This window comes from Diadema antillarum, unplaced genomic scaffold, assembly GCF_040938485.1.
Source record: "Diadema antillarum isolate AM-2024a unplaced genomic scaffold, OU_Dant_1.0 seq00000550_RagTag, whole genome shotgun sequence".
NCBI classification, from domain to species: Eukaryota; Metazoa; Echinodermata; class Echinoidea; order Diadematoida; family Diadematidae; genus Diadema; species Diadema antillarum.
This window is the reverse complement of record NW_027271495.1, coordinates 3,385,829-3,403,961: the sequence shown is the minus strand read 5'-3', so window position 1 is coordinate 3,403,961 and position 18,133 is coordinate 3,385,829. Positions and strand designations below refer to the sequence as shown.

Sequence of the window (18,133 nt, the reverse complement as noted above, 5' to 3'; positions counted from 1 at the left end):
GTTGCGGAGGCATAAAAAGTTAATTATGGGAAAGTAAAGAGTAGTGGATATTATCTTCACAAATATTCACTGGAACATCCAGATTACAAAAGTTTGAATTTTGTTGAATACCATCATGGCTTTCTAACCATCATTTGACCTTTCGTGGTAATAAAAAAGGTCACTTCCGATATTTCCAAGGCTGTCCAGAGCTGCCTGTCCACTCTTTACATGAGAGGCTGAATGAGATCAAAGCAACCTGTCCCGCCGTTGACCACTCTGCCCACCACAAGACGAGCGGACGGTGACTGCAGGTTGTCCTTGGCACCTGTTTGACGAAGAAAGTAAAGAAACGCTCTCTCAAAAACTGACTGGCAAGGCAGACAAACACTTCCAACTGACTGAGCCACCTCATCATCCTCACACATCTAACTGGCTAGTGGTAACAGAGCAACAAATTGTGGTTACTTAATGGACAGAGAGTACCCCTTCCATAAAAGGGTTTGAAGATTTAGCAATTCACTCAAACTCAGTTGAAACAACGCTCTCCTTGAGTTGGTGACAAAAGAAGAGGTGGAATTTTTTCATATACATATATGCCCCACACTTTTTGAAACTTCATCATATCTCAGCACATATCCCTGGAAGCACAGCACAAAATCTTAACACTGCTACCAGAATCATCACAATTCAGCGACTTCATACTGAAAGTTCTCCTTAAATTCATTGCAATGGTCATCCACAGTAAAGAAGCCTTGGTAAAATCCTGTGGATTTCACTGACCTTGAATTGTGGCCTCACGGAGAAACTTCATACAGCTCTCAAAGGTCATCTTCTGCAGGGGTGAGGCGTTGGACTCCAGGCCAATACGGTTGAAAGGTCGGTAGACACCCTCAAAGGTCATGTAGTCTGCAATGAGGGACAGGTGACGGGGGTCCACTGTGATCCCGTACACTGAGAAGACATCTCGAACTTCCTGTTAACAAAGACAATTTTATTTACGTTAATTAGCAGAGGTTCTACATTCATGAAGCACAAAAAAACCTCTATGCTGGCCTGTGGCATCGATGCATTTGCTCTAGCACTGCAACAGTTTACTGACTGTATATTTGTGATAGCTATCTCTATCGTTCAGATCGTTATCGCAAGACGTGAAATTGCTCCAAAAACTGGTGGGTGATTCTATTGGATTCATGAGAGCACTACTGCCTAAAACACACAAAGAGCAAAATGGTGATTTCTATTACAATTTCTTTGTAGCTAAAAAAAAAAACAAGCTTCTGAAAACTGCTTATCCAATAGTGGTGAGCCAATGGAGTAAAATGGAGTCAAAAGGGGCCTGATCTTTTGATCCTATCAGAATTTTTGTCAGAGGCAAAATAACAAACATGTAGGGAAAGTAATCACATATAAGGACTACACACAACAACAACAGTCAGGAGAGGGCTAGGGACACAGAACAAAGAAAACAAAAGGGAAGGATTAGAAGTCATGGGCAAGGAGCCCAACAAGTTAAAGCAGGAAGGTGGCCAGACAAAAGACACAGGGAGGTCAGTGATGATCCCAAGGACCATAAGGGGCAACCTGTGAAGGATAAGGATGAATAGGGAGGCAACATCAAACAAGATAATGAACAACAGAGAGATAAAGAACAGAGAAAGAGTGAAATAGCAACAGCAGGAGTGAAGGGATGAGGGGGGGGGGGGGGGGGGGGTGGGGGCTGAACAAGCAGTGTGCCCTGGCCTGTCTGTCCGCCTTCCTGCTTTAATCCCCCTCCCCTACTTGTTGGGCTCCTTGCCCATGACTTGCAAACCACCCATTTTGCTTTCTTTGTTCCGTGTCCCTAGTCCCGCCCTGACTGTTCTTGTTGTGTGTAGTCCTTATATGTGATTGCTTTCCCTGCCTGTTTGTCACTTTGCCTCTGTCTGACGAAGATTCTAATAGGATCGAAAGCTCAGGCCCCTACAATTTCTTTGTGTCAATTATCACCTCAGAAAAAATGGCTTCTATTGTGACAATCTTTTGATGTACACTTCAATTCAAAAAGAAGGCAATAGAGCACAGACAATGTTTCCTGTAACTTCAAAAAGCATCTTGGCAAAACAGCTGAGGATGCTATTATTTAAATATCACCAGATATTTTGTTGTGGGGAAATAGTCTCTGATCTTCTACCTCTATCGTACACCTTAACCATTTTTCCAAGTAAACGCATCATTTCACCAGAGTAAGAGAGAATGAGCACACTGGATGCTGCTCAGCGAAGACTTTGCCCCAATAAAGAGGTGTGTCCAGAATCAGTTATGAGAAGCTAAAGTTTAGTGGCTTTCTTGTGTCCCCCCCCCCCCAAAAAAAAGAAGAAGCAACAAACCAAATATACTCAAATCTCTTGCGAACTTGCCTTGATGATGGCTCTACACGCTGCTTCTATTCCATAAGTGTTGGCCATGGCATGGATATCATTGGTGTAGGCTCTGTTCAGATTCAGCAGCTTGTCATACTTGTATAATTCCTGTAGGAAAAAAAGAAGAAGAAGAAATCAGGAAGTGACAGCAACACAATCAAAGTCATAGCACCATTGAACTTTTGGTTATTAGAAAAAAATGAGATAGAAGAATATATCAATGCAATAACACACATTTATTTCCCTCAAAATGTGAAAGCTGTTTTAGATAGGTTTAGGAAGGACTATGACATCAGCACATGATTTGTTGGTACTTGAATGGCTTGCATTTCAGAAACCTGCCACTAGATGGATGCTTAACCCTTGTGAAAAATGACTGACTGCTCTCAGAAAATACTGAATATCAGGACCCAGCTGCAACACAGCCTGTGACATTAAAGACACCTGGAATGAGTGTTCACATACTTGGGTTGCTTTGGATGGCAGTGATATTTCATTTGTGTGTCTGGATGATCTTCCCCTGACTAGACTATTTTGAGACATTGATCTCCAGATGGTGATAATTTGCATCAGTGCAACACGCACTAATTATGAACATGCTCTGGTCGAAGGTTGTTTTCTCTACTATAATTGCTAACCATAATCACCAATTCCTGGGAAAATCAATTTGCTCATTGTGAACATCCCTGGTGACGCAAGAATGCCCTCAATTCAGATCTTATATGTTTTTTTCCCCCCAATGTCACATTCCCTTCACTAGCTTATGCTGCCTTCTGGAGAAAAAAAAAATCTGTGATAACTGGAGGAGAGGAGGAGGGGGAGGGGACCTAGATGGGGAGAGGAGGAACACAAATCCCAGTCCATTACAGGAAAGAGTCCTCCTTAGCAAGCTGGTAGAATACAAATTGAATATTACCTAAGGACAGTATTTGTTCCAAACCCTGCCCTCTCTACCTGTAGTGCTGATATGGACTCCTGTTTAATTTTTGTGTTTGATTGTCTGTCATTTTCTTTCAAAGGAATGCAGCAAAGTGATGAGAATACTTGATGTTCTTGACAGGTTGACTGTCCACTGCTAGAAGTTTTAAATGACAGTGGCAATTCTGCACCTTCAAATATGATACTGTTACAATGAATACTGTGATGTATGTACTCACATTGGTGACACAACATTTGCTCCTGTGAAAATTGCTGCAGTCTTATTTTCTCCAAGGACTTGGGGTTTGGGTTATAGTTGTGCAGGGTTTTAGGTTTACATGTAGTTTTGAGGTGAGGATTAGGATTAGGGTTAGGGTTATGTTTGTGGGTAGAATTTATGTTTATGTAGTGTGTAGATATTTAATTGAAGCAGTTGTCATAGGAGCAAATGCCATGGAACCATTTACATCACCTACTTTGAAATGTTACAAATCAGCCACTTTATCTGCAAGACTTCCCTGATAGGTGTGGTGACCACAATAAAAACAGTATAGACTGAGATTCCACTCTGTAGTGTATCCTCCAACATTAACTGTTAGATGAACTGATCTTTAACCCTACAAGTACCTACAGGTATCTTCAAATGTCAACCTGTATTCATTAAAGAAGTAAAACATTTCACATTATCTAGCACGCATTAACAGAAACTGTACTGATTGTATACTATTTTGTTTGTTTTTGTTTTTTTACTCCATTTAGAAAACACGGGAGTACAGGGATGCCGTGGACCTTGAAATGAAGCACATGCACACACACACACAAACACACACACACACACACACACAGCTGTGCTATGGGACAGCTGCAGATTGTTATGTAATTTTCAAGAGGGGCAGCCCAGGGTCACAGTTCAGAAGCAATATGGTCCAATGCCGTAGAAGTGGAAATTTTCGCAGTGCTGAAATTTTCACACATTTTGTGCAACTAGAAACTTGCGCACAAATAAAAGTAGGCAAATATTTTTGCTTGTAATATGTTCCATCGGTTGGTGTCTTGATTCTGCGGAATTAAAAACACGTGAAACTCTTCTTGCCCGACCGATCGCGAAAAATTAGTTGTGCAAAAATATCCACTTTTACAGTAGCAGCAAGCTAGACTCACCTGGAGGTTAACTCCCTCTGTGAGCAGCCTGGGCTCCAGTCCCCCATGTCCAGAAACCAGGCATCGAGTGATGCCGGGGACATGGTGGACGGTAGCATCTTCAGCCAGGGACTCTAGTAGGGAAGACATGTCCAGTTTGGCATCTGTCAGGTCAAGCTGTAAGGATAGCAATGATGCATTTGTCAGTTAATACACTATGAAGGCTATTGATGATTCTAATTCACAATACTGTAAGGTGATTGGGAGCTTTGGTGATGTTTTATCTTATTCTTGTGAATATGATAGTGAAGATGCACAGTGAAAAATACAATGTACCATCTTCATACTTGATTTACATTGAAAAATGATGATGCTTGAGCCAAAGAAACAAAAGTAGAAGATCTGTAACAAACTTTGGATTTCAAAAGGGAAATATGAAGATATAAAACCACGGTGACCAACAATTTTTGATACTGACTTTAACTTGATGATTACTTGTACATAGAATCAGTTGAAAACACCACTTGCGACCACCAAGCTCAAAACCCACAAAAGTAGGTCAAAATGAACTGCCACTTTTCTTCATACTTTAAAAGAGTGAGCTTTAAATGATATACAACTTCTTAGGATTAAACCATCTTAACCCACTTAAAAAGTAATTAAGTATGACAGAGTCAGGAGGTTCAGTTTCATAGAAAAGGGGAAAAGAGGATTTAAAGATTAATGTCACTCAGGTGAGCTCTGCAGAAGGATCAATGAAAAGGTGTTTTATTTTCCAGTGAAAGCAGCACCTGCCCCCCCCCCCCCCAAAAAAAAAAAAAAAAAATATGTGGTCCAGAAAAATTGCTAATATCTCCACTTTGGTTCTGTTTTAAGCCACCAAATTTTGACAGTACGTAGAGAAGAGATTACTCTTCCAGGTAAGACAAGCTTCAAAAATTTGAGTCCGTCAACCCAAATGACATGTTTTGGTCCATTGTAGAGAATCGTAATCTGCGTCTTTTTGTAGGTTTTGAGCTGAGCAGTCACACTTAATAATAGAGCTGTGGCCTGAACACTTTGTTTAGTGAGACAAGAGGTGTACGTTAGGAAAACGTGTTAGAGTAATGAATGAGAGAAATTATATTTCCCTCCTGGACGTTGAGCATTTTCCTAATGTACACCTCTTATTCCCAGTTTGTTCCTTCCTCTTGCCAGAGTTACTTTTATATACTTAGCCCTTTTAAAGTTAGTTAGTAAGCCCCCTCCCCCCACACACACATGCTTGTATTGGTATTGTGTGTATGTGATTTTATATGGATTTCTTTTCGCTTTCATATCAATTGACTCTTATCATAAATAGATAGTATGCATTGCCTTTTTTGTGTACATTGATATGTTTTTTACTTTGCATATGTTGGCTGGCTCTCACCTTCATATTTTTTTTCCACATCTTTGTATACCCGGTTAGGGCTCGCTGCTTTTTCAGTCCCCCCCCCCCCCCCCCCTTTCACTTTTGCAGTTGCTATTTCTTTCTATTCCTATTCTTTATCCTTGTGTTGTTCCTTATCTTGTTTGATGCTGCCTCCCTATTCATCTTTATCCATCACAGGTTGCCCCCTATGGTCCTTGGGATCATCACTGGCCCACCTCTGCCTTTTGTTTGCTCACCCCCTAACGCCCCTTCCTTACCTGTTTGGCTTCTAGCCCACCCCTTTTGTTTTCGTTGTTCTGTGTCCCTAGCCCTTCTCACACTGTTCTTGTTGTGCATAATCCATGATTGCTTTCCCTGGTTTGTCATTTTGTCTCTGATGAAGATTATGCTAGGATCAAAAGCTCAACCTCCTTTTGACTGCATATATTCCATTGGCTCACCACTATGGGATACTGAAAGTGGTTTTCAGTAACCTTATTTTGCTACCTTGTCTGACTCACCTTGAACGTGAACTCACACCACAGTTGATTGACAGCATCAAAGTCATAGAGTGCAATCATGGGGCTGATCATCAGGACAGCCTGGCAGCAAGGAGAAGCAAGCAAAATCCTTTGTATGAATAAACATTTCTGTCACCATGGCAACTGGCCACTCATTTCCACAGACTAATAAACTTCCCCAGCATCACTTCTTCATATGCTTTTGCAGTTCAGAAATATATCACAGAAAAATATATGGACGTTTGCAAATTTGAGAGGAATTTCATTATAAATTCTATCTCTCCTTTTTATAAGTTGCATATGACAGTGATAGCCTTTGATAAGCATCACCACTAGAACAGAAACTATTCAAAACTGTAAGATCTACAATTACAAAGGCACACATTTGTACATTGTACGTTTACATAGTGTAATTTGTAAATCTAACTCTACATTCCACAAATCCTTTATTGAAGACGTCACATGATATATCCAGTCTTAGATGCTCTCTTTGTAAACAAACATGCAATATACACAATGATGTAAGATGAAAAGGGTCGGGGGATAGCGTTAAGTGGTCTCCCAATCCAGGGCCTAATATCAAATTTGATAAACATGTGAGATTACAAATGAAGGCAGTCATTTCTACTGCAATTCCTTTCTACCGAGTGAAATGAGACTTAATGCTCTATGCTTCACATACCACCAAAATGTCATTGTTCTTGTCACCATAATGAATCTCTACATCTCTGAAAGTATGCACAAAACATGTAATGAAAATCACTTCTAACCCAGGACTTCTTACATTCCTCAATCATACATAAACTTACATTATTAACGAACTTTCACAGTACTGTAACTTGGAAATTTTCAGCGTTGAAAGTTTTGTACATTTTGCGCAGGCAGAAACCAGCGCAAAAATAAAAGCACATGAATGTTTTTGCTTGCTACATTGTATATGTTCCAGTAGTTCATACAGGTATATCTTGATTCTGCAAGACTAAAAATATGCAAAGCTCATCTCACCTGGCCGCGCGGGAAAAATTACTCACACAAATAATATCCAATTTACAGTATATCAAAGTTTAGTTTTGTTTTGCCTGTTCAGTTTAAACTTTGAATATATAATTTTTGCATATTTCTGCAATTGTGCCTCACAAGTGCCTTCTATGGCATTTGCTCTCCAAATGTGTGTTTATTATCATAATTACTCTTGCTACCATTCTCAAAGCAAAAGAAATGTATTACACCTTTACAGGGCCATTATACTGTCATCATGCACTGGTGCCAACAAATTCAAATGAAGACTTTTATCAAGGACTCAAGAATTAAAGCAGTTGTAATTCCTGCTCTCGAAGGAGTGTAGAAAGACAAACATACCATATACTCCATTCCTAATGGAGTACACATGGATAGACAAATATACCATAATACTCCATTCCTAATGGAGTATATATAGACGGACAAACATACCATAATCCTCTGCTCCTTCTCCTTCTCACTGACTCCCATCTTCTTCTTCCTCCTGGGAGCTGCACTGCTCTCCTCCATACTGGAAGGCAGCAGATCTTCTTCCATCATCTCCTCCTCCTCCTCTTCCTCCTCCATCTTTATCTCCTTTTCATCATTGTGGTTTCCATGGATACTCTCTCCCTCTTCATCACCTTCAATGAATCAGAGAGATGGAATGCATCTCAATATCACTAAATTGTAGATGCCCAATTTTTTCTATTCACAGGAGAACACACCCAAGGCATATATCTGGCATTCATATCATGTATTGCATGGAAACGAACACAGCATGTCAGTGACAGTTTGATAATCGTCCCTTAAAAGATTTACATGATAGGCATCTACCATGGCATGTATAAGTTGTTACCATATTGTAATTTTGCCCTTGTAAAAACATGTCTTGCCATTCCCTTTTTCCCAATAGTCATTAGTGCCTGAAATGTCCCTCATTTCACATATTTCTTAACAAAGTTTTTTATGACTTTATCACAAGATGAATAAAGGATATAATGTCATTAGTCATTAAATTCCTTATACAACTGTAGAAGGCATTGTTCACTTTCCCAAAAAATGCCATGGCCATTTGACAAAGAGAGAAAACTACATGTATGATGGCATCATGGCTGGTGCAGTGTCATACTTTAAAAATGCCTGATCTGATGTCTCCATTTACCTCCTGTCAGTGACATTGACCCAAGTTTCTTAGGTAATTTCCCCCTTCATTTCAAAGCTTCAGAATTTGCAAGAATTCATTCTCAGAAAACTCACAAAATGCTTTGTAATGCATTGGTTTAGACAGTGGAAAAATACCAGTACTTATAATTGCGTATCTCTCATACTGATTCTGTATAATTTCTCTTTTCAACACAAGCACATTATTTCCAGGTGAAAATGGGTGAAGGGCCACAAGTTGTGAAGATCAATTCAACCACTATGAGATAAAGTGTGTTAATTATGAAAACAAAACAAAACAAAACAGATGAATCTTCTGATACCTTCCCAGAGATACCACAGATTTCTCACCAGAGTCAAGAATCTCCTCCCAATCTCCATCTTCCTCCGGATTCTCCTGCTGTACCTTCCTCTTCCCCTCCTCCTCCTCCCCCTCCTCCTCTCCATCCTCATACTCCTGCTCCTCCTGGTGTCTCTGCTTGTACTTGGAGGTAGCTGCATCCTGGTCTGCTCCACCCTCATCCCCACTCCCCTCATCGGATGACATCGACTCTCTTTTCATCGTCACTGGGGACGCATCATCTGCTGCATCACCACTGGAGGCATCCTTGTTGCCATGGGAACCAGAGTCACCCTCTCCTCCAACAGTCCTCTTTGATTTCTTGGCTGATGCAAATCTAATGATGTGTGTATAATGGAGGTAAACTATTTTGATGGGCCACACTTTAACAATAATTTAAAAATGGATGCAGACATTTCAATGTGTGTGTGTAATTGATCTAATCTGTACAATTCACTATTCTATCCCGCTGAGTAACAAATGACAGGTTTGATGAGAATTTCTTCAAAGATTATGTGTGACAGGGCAGGCTGGAATAAAGTCTGTCAACCCACAACTGAAGGGCAAGTGGTCTCATTCATGCAAGTTACTAGAAACATATACCTTAATTGTTATCACATGAATGAATATCACTACTTAATGTTTGGATATTCAGTTATGCCTCATATTTCTGTTATGTACTTTGACGGGTATATTTCATTGATCTTGCCTTATTTTGGCTGAACTCAATATCAAGCATTATGTCAGACCCACTGCATGCATCTAATTTGTAAGAATTGTAAAAAACTGTCCAGTCCTCTGTAAAATCATTAAAACTCAACAGCTGTGCCTGAAATCTCATCCCTTGACTTTTGCAAAATGCTAATCTAGGTTCCTCGCACTGCTTTTCTGAAAAGAGTTTGATAAAAAAAGGGCTTAATTACTGAGTTAGAGTGGAATACCAGTCCATGGTTATGTTGAAATTTGAAGAATGAGGAAAGGCAGTATGGAATTGGACCTTGACTTCTGACCCTGGATATCCTTCAATATCACAGACAATCTACCAGGTTTATAACTGTGTCATATCCATTTATCCAAACTGATTTGATTAATATGATCTTCCAACAACTTGCATCAATCTGGTACTAAGTTCGATAAGAATTCTGAAAAAATATGATTGTAAAATGTATTATGATTGCACGAGGACTTCATAAACAACAGATCATCACAAGATCGTGAAGGAGGTCAATGCTTACTTTGTCTTCTTGATGTCCTTCATTTTTCTCTTCAAAACATCCAGAAATTTCTTCAGGAAAATTTGCTCGATGTACTCAAGAATGCTGGCTGGTGTGGCATTCAATTCATCCTAGAAGTCAAATGTGATAAAGAAGATAAAATGTTCAAAATGTAACTTATCACATAATGGAAGTGTAATGACAAAGTGAATATAACTATAAACTTTCTAAATTCACCTAATAAAAAAAACCACATAACGACTTCTCTGGGGACACCTCACTTTCATAGAGGTATTTCAAATAGATTTCTACTGCAATAGCTCAGTGATACCTGAAGGGGAAGTCCGTATTAGAATCACACAAAAACTATGTTTAGTAATTTCTTGCATCTTTCCACATCTACCGTTACTTGTTTTGGATAATGCATTCATCTCGCATCGACAAGGTCTCTGAATTTTCACCGATAAGGAAAATGACAAGTAGCAGGCACAAAACAGTTCAAACAGAGGATGAAATTTGTATGTGGTATGTCATCATGTTTACCGTATAAAGTAAGAGATTATAAAAGGACAAAAATTTGGGCATAAAGCTGACATCTCAGCCATTTTTAAAAACAATTTTCATCAAATAAACATTGAATCTCTCTTGGAATTACATGCTCCTTCATATTTTATAAAAGGTTTCTCATTATCTCACCAAAAAATATTAGAAACCTGAAGTTAGGTCTCAACCAAAACCATCTTTTATAATCTAATGAATTCAGGTTTGCCGAATACCAAAAAATTATTTTCCCTAACATTATAATCCTTCGGCTGAATCAAAATGCTCTATGCTCTTTCATCTTATTTCATATTCAACTACTATATTACACACAATAATAGATGATTAGCATTCTTCTCTCTCTCTCTCTCTCTCTCTCTCCCTCTTTTTTTTTTTTTTTTTGGTTGGGGGGGGGGGGGGGGGGGGGGGGGGGGGGACCTGTTAAAGACAAGACCACTGTGATGAAAAGGTTGCACTTTTCAGAATAAGCTTGAGCAGTACAGTCCCAGTTCTAGGAATACCACCTGGGACAAAAGCCATAAAGGCCAGCCAATACCAAATTATGTATCTCACCTTGTACTCATTGTGTGGAAGAAAGCTCAACCTTATTTTGTAGACTCGGTAGTGGTCACTGGCGAAAATGTGAAATGCAAAGGAAAAGAGTCAATAGCATATCTATTTCACTGCACTGTTTGAAGAATGTGATTGTATCTTGGGTCAGCAGGAGATGAAATATATCATGAAAATCCCTGTGTTACAAATTGAAAACTAGAAATATCACTGAAGGTGATTAATACCCCCGCCCCGTGACGACAGTCTTACCCAAGGAATGATCTTTCCTTGATCTTCTGCCATTTAAATGCCGTTACCATGGCAACGCAGCTTCCGACACGTCCGAAAAATATGTCTTGCACATCTTCCCACCAAGACTATTGTTTGTGCCACATTTCATAAGCTTTTGTCAAAAACTGAGGAAGTAGTTCAATCCACAAGATCTTTCCTTGATCTTCCGCCATTAATATGCCGTTACCATGGCAACGCAGCTTCCGACACGTCCAAAAAATATGTCTTGCACATCTTCCCACCAAGACCAATGTGTGTGCCACATTTCATGAGCTTCAGTCGAATACAGAGGAAGTAGTTCAATCCGCAAGATCTTTCCTTGATCTTCTGCCATTTATATGCCGTTACCATGGCAACGCAGCTTCTGACACATCCGAAAAATATGTCTTCCACATCTTCCCACCAAGATCAAGGTGTGTGCTACATTTCATAAGCTTTGGTCAAAAAACTGAGGAAGTGGTTAAATCCGCAAGATCTTTCCTTGATCTTCTGCCATTAATATGCCGTTACCATGGCAACATACTTTCGGGTACTGTCAAAAAATGCGTCTTGCACATCTACAACCAAAGGCACACATCTGTACCAAGTTTCATGGAAATTGGGCAAAAACTGAGGAAGTAGTTTGCAACACAAAATTTTCCATCATTTTGGCTCATAATATGTGAGCTGTTACCATGGCAACATACTTTTTGTCACTGTCAAGAAATGTGTCATGCTGACCTATATCCTAAGACAAACATTCAATATGAATTCCATGAGAATTGGAAGAACACTGATGAAGCAGTTTTGCCATGAAGCATTTTGCCCTATATTTTACCAATAACATGCCGTTACCATGGCAACGCACTTTTTGCCACTGCGGAAATATGTGTCTTGCACATTAACATATTCAGATGAACATCTGTACCTAATTTCATAAAAATTGATCAAAAACTGTGGGAGGAGTTCGCGACGCAAGATTTGTACCCATTTTTGCCCATAATATGCCGTTACCATGGCAACATACTTTTGGGTACTGTCAAAAAATATGTCTTACACATCTACAACCCAAGGCACACATCTGTGCCAAGTTTTATGGGAATCGGTTGAAAACTGAGGAAGTAGTTCGCGACGCAAGATTTGCAACGGACCGACCGCCCGACCGCCCGACCACCCGACCGACTGACCGCCCGACCGACCGCCCGACCGTCCGCTGATTCCTATATACCCCCTTCAAAATTCGTTTGGCGGGGGTATAATGAATTAAGTAACAAGCACAATACAGTGTACGTGCTCAAATCACTCTCCACACGGGAAAAAAACAAAACAAAACAAAAACAAAACAAAACCATGATGTAGAAAATATTTTGCATTTCTAGGCTTCATATGTCCGCAATCAAAACAGTAACACTGAATTCACACCATCACATTTTTTCCAACTTTTACGTCTGTCATTTATGAACATGACATTGGAAGCCATTTGAAATGACAAAAATATTATCATCATTTGAGGCATTTCTGCATTTTTATCTAGTAATCATCCACATACATGTACTGTCACTGAATTCAAGTATCCGCTGTAATACTTACAAAGCTGTTGGAAACTGGTAAGACTCCCAGATGTCAATGTCTTCAATGACCTGTGAATCAAAAACAAGGCACAATCAGATAAAGCAGAATGGAGTGGAGACATACTGTCTCATAGTTACAAACAATACTAACTTTGTTCCCCTAGTCTCGGGGCAAATTAGAGTTATGATCACTGATTTGAGATAAATGAGAATACCAAGACCTGTTACATCGTCAAACAAATATCCTGATTACATCCCTGAGCATCAATTTCTTGCTTTAGGTATTCTGTCATTCTCTAGGTGCTCAGACTGTAATATGCAAAATTTGTCACACTTTACTCCTTAAAACAGAAATTCATCAAAGATGGCCACAAGAAAAATCTCAAGGTTTTGAAAATATCTGATTTAAGATAGGAAATGTTCAAGTGTTAATGTTTCTTGCCTTCTTTAAATTTAAGTTAACACTTGCAGATGAGACTGAGGAATTGTAAAACTCGAAATGAAAAATGGAAATGTCAAACACTGATACATGAACTTGACTGACAACTACACAGACAACTGTCTCAAATATGCCTTGGAAGGGGTGAAAGATATGATTATGATTAAAGTGGCTGAAAGAAAAATCAACTTCATATCAACAATACAAAATGGGAAATCCATTTCAAAGAAGAAACAAGAATGTGTTGTTGGCTTCACATATTTGCTATCTGATTTTATCCAATCCAAATTACAATCCAATTTGTAAGTATCAAGAGAGAAAAGCTGCAACCAGGACAAGCTGAAACTTTCCACTGACCTGAGAGAGATTGACCCTGGTGAGCTGCCTCCTAACTTTAGCCACTCTCCTTGCTGATATCCCAGGGTCTTGGAATGGTGCCTCCATGCTTGGAGTCTTGATGTTGGCACTGGCTACCATCAGAATCTCTCTGCACAGGGGAAATGGGCAAAGGGGAACAGGGTGGAAGGGCAGTTAAGTAGAGGTTGGGGTGTTACTTGTACACACAGAAAACTTGCCTGGGTATAAATGCAGTAATGATTAGTAAGACTGCTTGATTTGTTTCCTTTTTGAACATGTTGAATTTTATATGTGAATCCTAGGGTAATGACCACCAGTCCATTACATTCAGTGTCACTACCGCTGAAGAATTTACTTTTCAGAAGGCAAGTTCAATCTGTTTACGTATGAAAACATTGTTGGAAAAAAGAATGTAACATTGCTTGTCTCAGTTGTCAGAAATTTACAGGATTCGGAAAGATTGATCTGAGATGGAAAAGTGGATCAAAGTTCAAGTTTTTCTTTCCATTTTATAAAGTCTGTTGTAGAAAAAAAATTAACCCAAATGTTCATGTCAGATTAGTATTGGCTAGAGCTGTCAGGTGTTTACAGAAAATATAGGCTGAAATAAAATCCAAATCATGACAAGAAGGTTTTCAAGAAATATTATAATCTTCCACTATTAAACAGCAACAAAAATGCAACCGAAACATTGTACTACCAATATAAAGGAAGAAGTGACAACTAGAGATGAATTGCTACAACTTCTTGATCTAGAATGGAAGCAGGGGAAACATCAAACAATATTCCAGGCTGAGCAAGATAAAATTCACACATGTTTGCAGAAGGTGGTCCAACTGCTAGATGCCAGACCTACATTTGTACATTTGTAAACTCAAACACGCAGTTGGCCCACGTCTGCATGACTGGGAGAACTACATGTTGTCATTATAGCTGCCTTACACACTCTTGGTGCCTCCTGGCAATGATGATGCTGGGATATATAGAAGCTGATGTCGAGATCTCTGGGTCTGCAACAACAAAGCAAATCCTGAAATGTACACATTAGAAGGGTGTGCTCTTCGTGTCCACACCTCTTCATATGTAGCACTCTATGAAATAGCACTGGAAGAGGTCCGTCTGAAGGCAACAAACCAAGATGTCACAGGAACCGGGAGTAATATTCAATACCAGGTCAGAAATGACACCAACATATATCCCAACAAGCAGGTTCCCTTCACATAAAGTCAAAGGCTGAGCTGACCAACTATATTGCTGCAAAGGTTCTAGAATACTACAGTACATCACACAAACATGGCATCATCTCTTCTTCAGGGCATAATAGGATAAAAAAGACTTCTTTTTCCAGAATAAGAATCATGAAGAAGTAGACACACTGTTGATCTTTCATGCTGTCCAGAACTCACAGTGAAATACATCGAATGCACGGAAGGTTTTCTTCTCTGCAGATACAGATGTCCTACTTCTTCTTCTTTTTCTTCTTCTGGTTAAGTCTGCCTCATTCAATTAGCTGAAGATTCTGACAGATGTTTAGTGTTAGTCATAACAAACTTAGCCCTTTTATTCCCAGCTACGACTAGTGTAGGCCCTTTCATTTTGCAAGACAATTTCTATAACCCTTTTAGTCCCAGCTTAGTGTAGACCCTTTCATAAGTAAGGACAATTTCTATAACCCTTTTATTCCAAGTTCAGTGCAAGCCCTTTCATGTGGCACTGGCAGGGCAATTTGAATTTTGAAGTTATCAGCTTCAAAACATGCACCCAAAGACATGAATTTTGACGCTCAACACCATTTTCAGTGACCTCTTGTGCAATAACAGATAGTCAGATCTGCACCATAACACATTATGCATCTTAAGATCATAAAGTTCTTCCAAAGGTTTATAGAAATTGTCTTGCAAAATGAAAGGGCCTACACTAGTTGTAGCTGGGAATAAAAGGGCTATAGAAATTGTCCGGCCACATAAACGGTCTACACTGAGCTGGGAATAAAAGGGTTATCATAAATGTCCTGCCACATGAAATTGTCTAGCCTGGGCTGGGAATAAAATGGTAATATAATTTGTCTGTCTACATGAAAGGGTCTACACTTAGCTGGGAATAAAAGGGATATAGAAATTGTCCTACCAAATGAAAGGGTGTGCAAAGAAGCTGGCAATAAAAGGCTTATAGAAATTGTCTTACAAAATGAAAGGGTCTACACTGATCTGAGAATAAAATGGTTATTGAAACTGTCCTGCCAAAAGAAAAGGTTTCCCCTGAGCTGGGAATAAAAGGGTTATAGAAATTGCCCTGCAGCATGAAAGGGCTTTCACTGAGATGGGAATAGAAAGGTTATAGAAACTGTCCGACCAAATGAAAGGGTGTACACTGAGCTGGGAATAATAGCGTAATAGAAACTTTCCTACCAAATGAAAGGGTGTACAAAGTAGCTGGGAATAAAAAGGTTATAGAAATTGTCCAGTCAAATGAAAGGGTGTACAAAGTAACTGGGAATAAAAGGGTTATAGAAATTGTCCAGTCAAATGAATGGTGTACAAGGTAGCTGGGAATAAAAGGGTTATAGAAATTGTAGTGCTACATGAAAGAGTCTTTACTGAGCTGGGAATTAAAGGGTTATGGAATTCGTCCAAACAAATGAAAGGGTGTACAGAGTAGCTGGGAATGAAAGGGTTATACAAATTGTCCAGTCAAATGAATGGTGTACAAAATAGCTGGGAATAAAAGGGTTATAGAAATTGTCCAGTCAAATGAATGGTGTACAAGGTAGCTGGGAATAAAAGGGTTATAGAAATTGTCCAGTCAAATGAATGGTGTACAAGGTAGCTGGGAATAAAAGGGTTATAGAAATTGTCCAGTCAAATGAATGGTGTACAAAGTAGCTGGGAATAAAAGGGTTATAGGAATTGTAAAGTCAAATGAATGGTGTACAAAGTAGCTGGGAATAAAAGGGTTATAGAAATTGTCCAGTCAAATGAATGGTGTACAAAGTAGCTGAGAATAAAAGGGTTACAGAAATTGTCCAGTCAAATGAATGGTGTACAAAATAGTTGGGAATAAAAGGGTTATAGGAATTGTAAAGTCAAATGAATGGTGAACAAAGTAGCTGGGAATAAAAGGGTTACACAAATTGTCCAGTCAAATGAATGGTGTACAAAGTAGCTGGGAATAAAAGGGTTATAGGAATTGTCCAGTCAAATGAATGGTGTACAAAGTAGCTGGGAATAAAAGGGTTATAGGAATTGTAAAGTCAAATGAATGGTGTACAAAGTAGCTGGGAATAAAAAGGTTATAGAAATTGTCCAGTCAAATGAATGGTGTACAAAGTAGCTGGGAATAAAAGGGTTACAGAAATTGTCCAGTCAAATGAATGGTGTACAAAGTAGCTGGGAATAACAGGGTTATAGGAATTGTAAAGTCAAATGAATGGTGAACAAAGTAGCTGGGAATAAAAGGGTTATAGAAATTGTCCAGTCAAATGAATGGTGTACAAGGTAGCTGGGAATAAAAGGGTTATAGAAATTGTAGTGCTACGTGAAAGAGTCCTTACTGAGCTGGGAATTAAAGGGTTATGGAATTTGTCCAACCAAATGAAAGGGTGTACAGAGTAGCTGGGAATGAAAGGGTTATAGAATTTGTCCTACCAAATGAAAGAGTGTACAAGGTAGCTGGGAATAAAAGGGTTATAGGAATTGTCCAGTCAAATGAATGGTGTACAAGGTAGCTGGGAATAAAAGGGTTATAGAAATTGTAGTGCTACGTGAAAGAGTCCTTACTGAGCTGGGAATTAAAGGGTTATGGAATTTGTCCAACCAAATGAAAGGGTGTACAGAGTAGCTGGGAATGAAAGGGTTATAGAATTTGTCCTACCAAATGAAAGAGTGTACAAGGTAGCTGGGAATAAAAGGGTTATAGGAATTGTCCAGTCAAATGAATGGTGTACAAGGTAGCTGGGAATTAAAGGGTTATAGAATTTGTCCTACCAAATGAAAGAGTGTACAAGGTAGCTGGGAATAAAAGGGTTATAGGAATTGTCCAGCCAAATGAATGGTGTACAAGGTAGCTGGGAATAAAAGGGTTACAGAAATTGTCCAGTCAATGAATGGTGTAAAAAGTAGCTGGGAATAAAAGGGTTATAGAAATTGTCCAGTCAAATGAATGGTGTACAAGGTAGCTGGGAATAAAAGGGTTATAGAAATTGTAGTGCTACATGAAATAGTCTCTACTGAGCTGGGAATTAAAGGGTTATAGAATTTGTCCTACCAAATGAAAGAGTGTACAAGGTAGCTGGGAATAAAAGGGTTATAGAAATTGTCCAGTCAAATGAATGGTGT

General features: G+C 39.2%; 1 protein-coding gene across 1 annotated transcript in view; it reads right to left on the bottom strand.

Moving 5' to 3' along the window:
* Window positions 1-206: 206 nt before the first annotated feature.
* The window catches only part of LOC139734863 (DNA-directed RNA polymerase I subunit RPA1-like), an 83,327-nt gene continuing 65,400 nt past the window's right edge, over window positions 207-18,133 (bottom strand). Inside the window, exons 25-35 of the mRNA XM_071645644.1 lie at window positions 13,800-13,929; window positions 13,023-13,072; window positions 11,184-11,241; window positions 10,092-10,201; window positions 8,868-9,193; window positions 7,806-7,996; window positions 6,354-6,434; window positions 4,461-4,616; window positions 2,379-2,489; window positions 763-955; window positions 207-307 (exon numbers count right to left, since the gene is read on the bottom strand). Of these exons, the coding sequence (XP_071501745.1) occupies window positions 207-307; window positions 763-955; window positions 2,379-2,489; window positions 4,461-4,616; window positions 6,354-6,434; window positions 7,806-7,996; window positions 8,868-9,193; window positions 10,092-10,201; window positions 11,184-11,241; window positions 13,023-13,072; window positions 13,800-13,929 (1,507 nt within the window). The remainder of the gene's footprint in view (window positions 308-762; window positions 956-2,378; window positions 2,490-4,460; window positions 4,617-6,353; window positions 6,435-7,805; window positions 7,997-8,867; window positions 9,194-10,091; window positions 10,202-11,183; window positions 11,242-13,022; window positions 13,073-13,799; window positions 13,930-18,133) is intronic.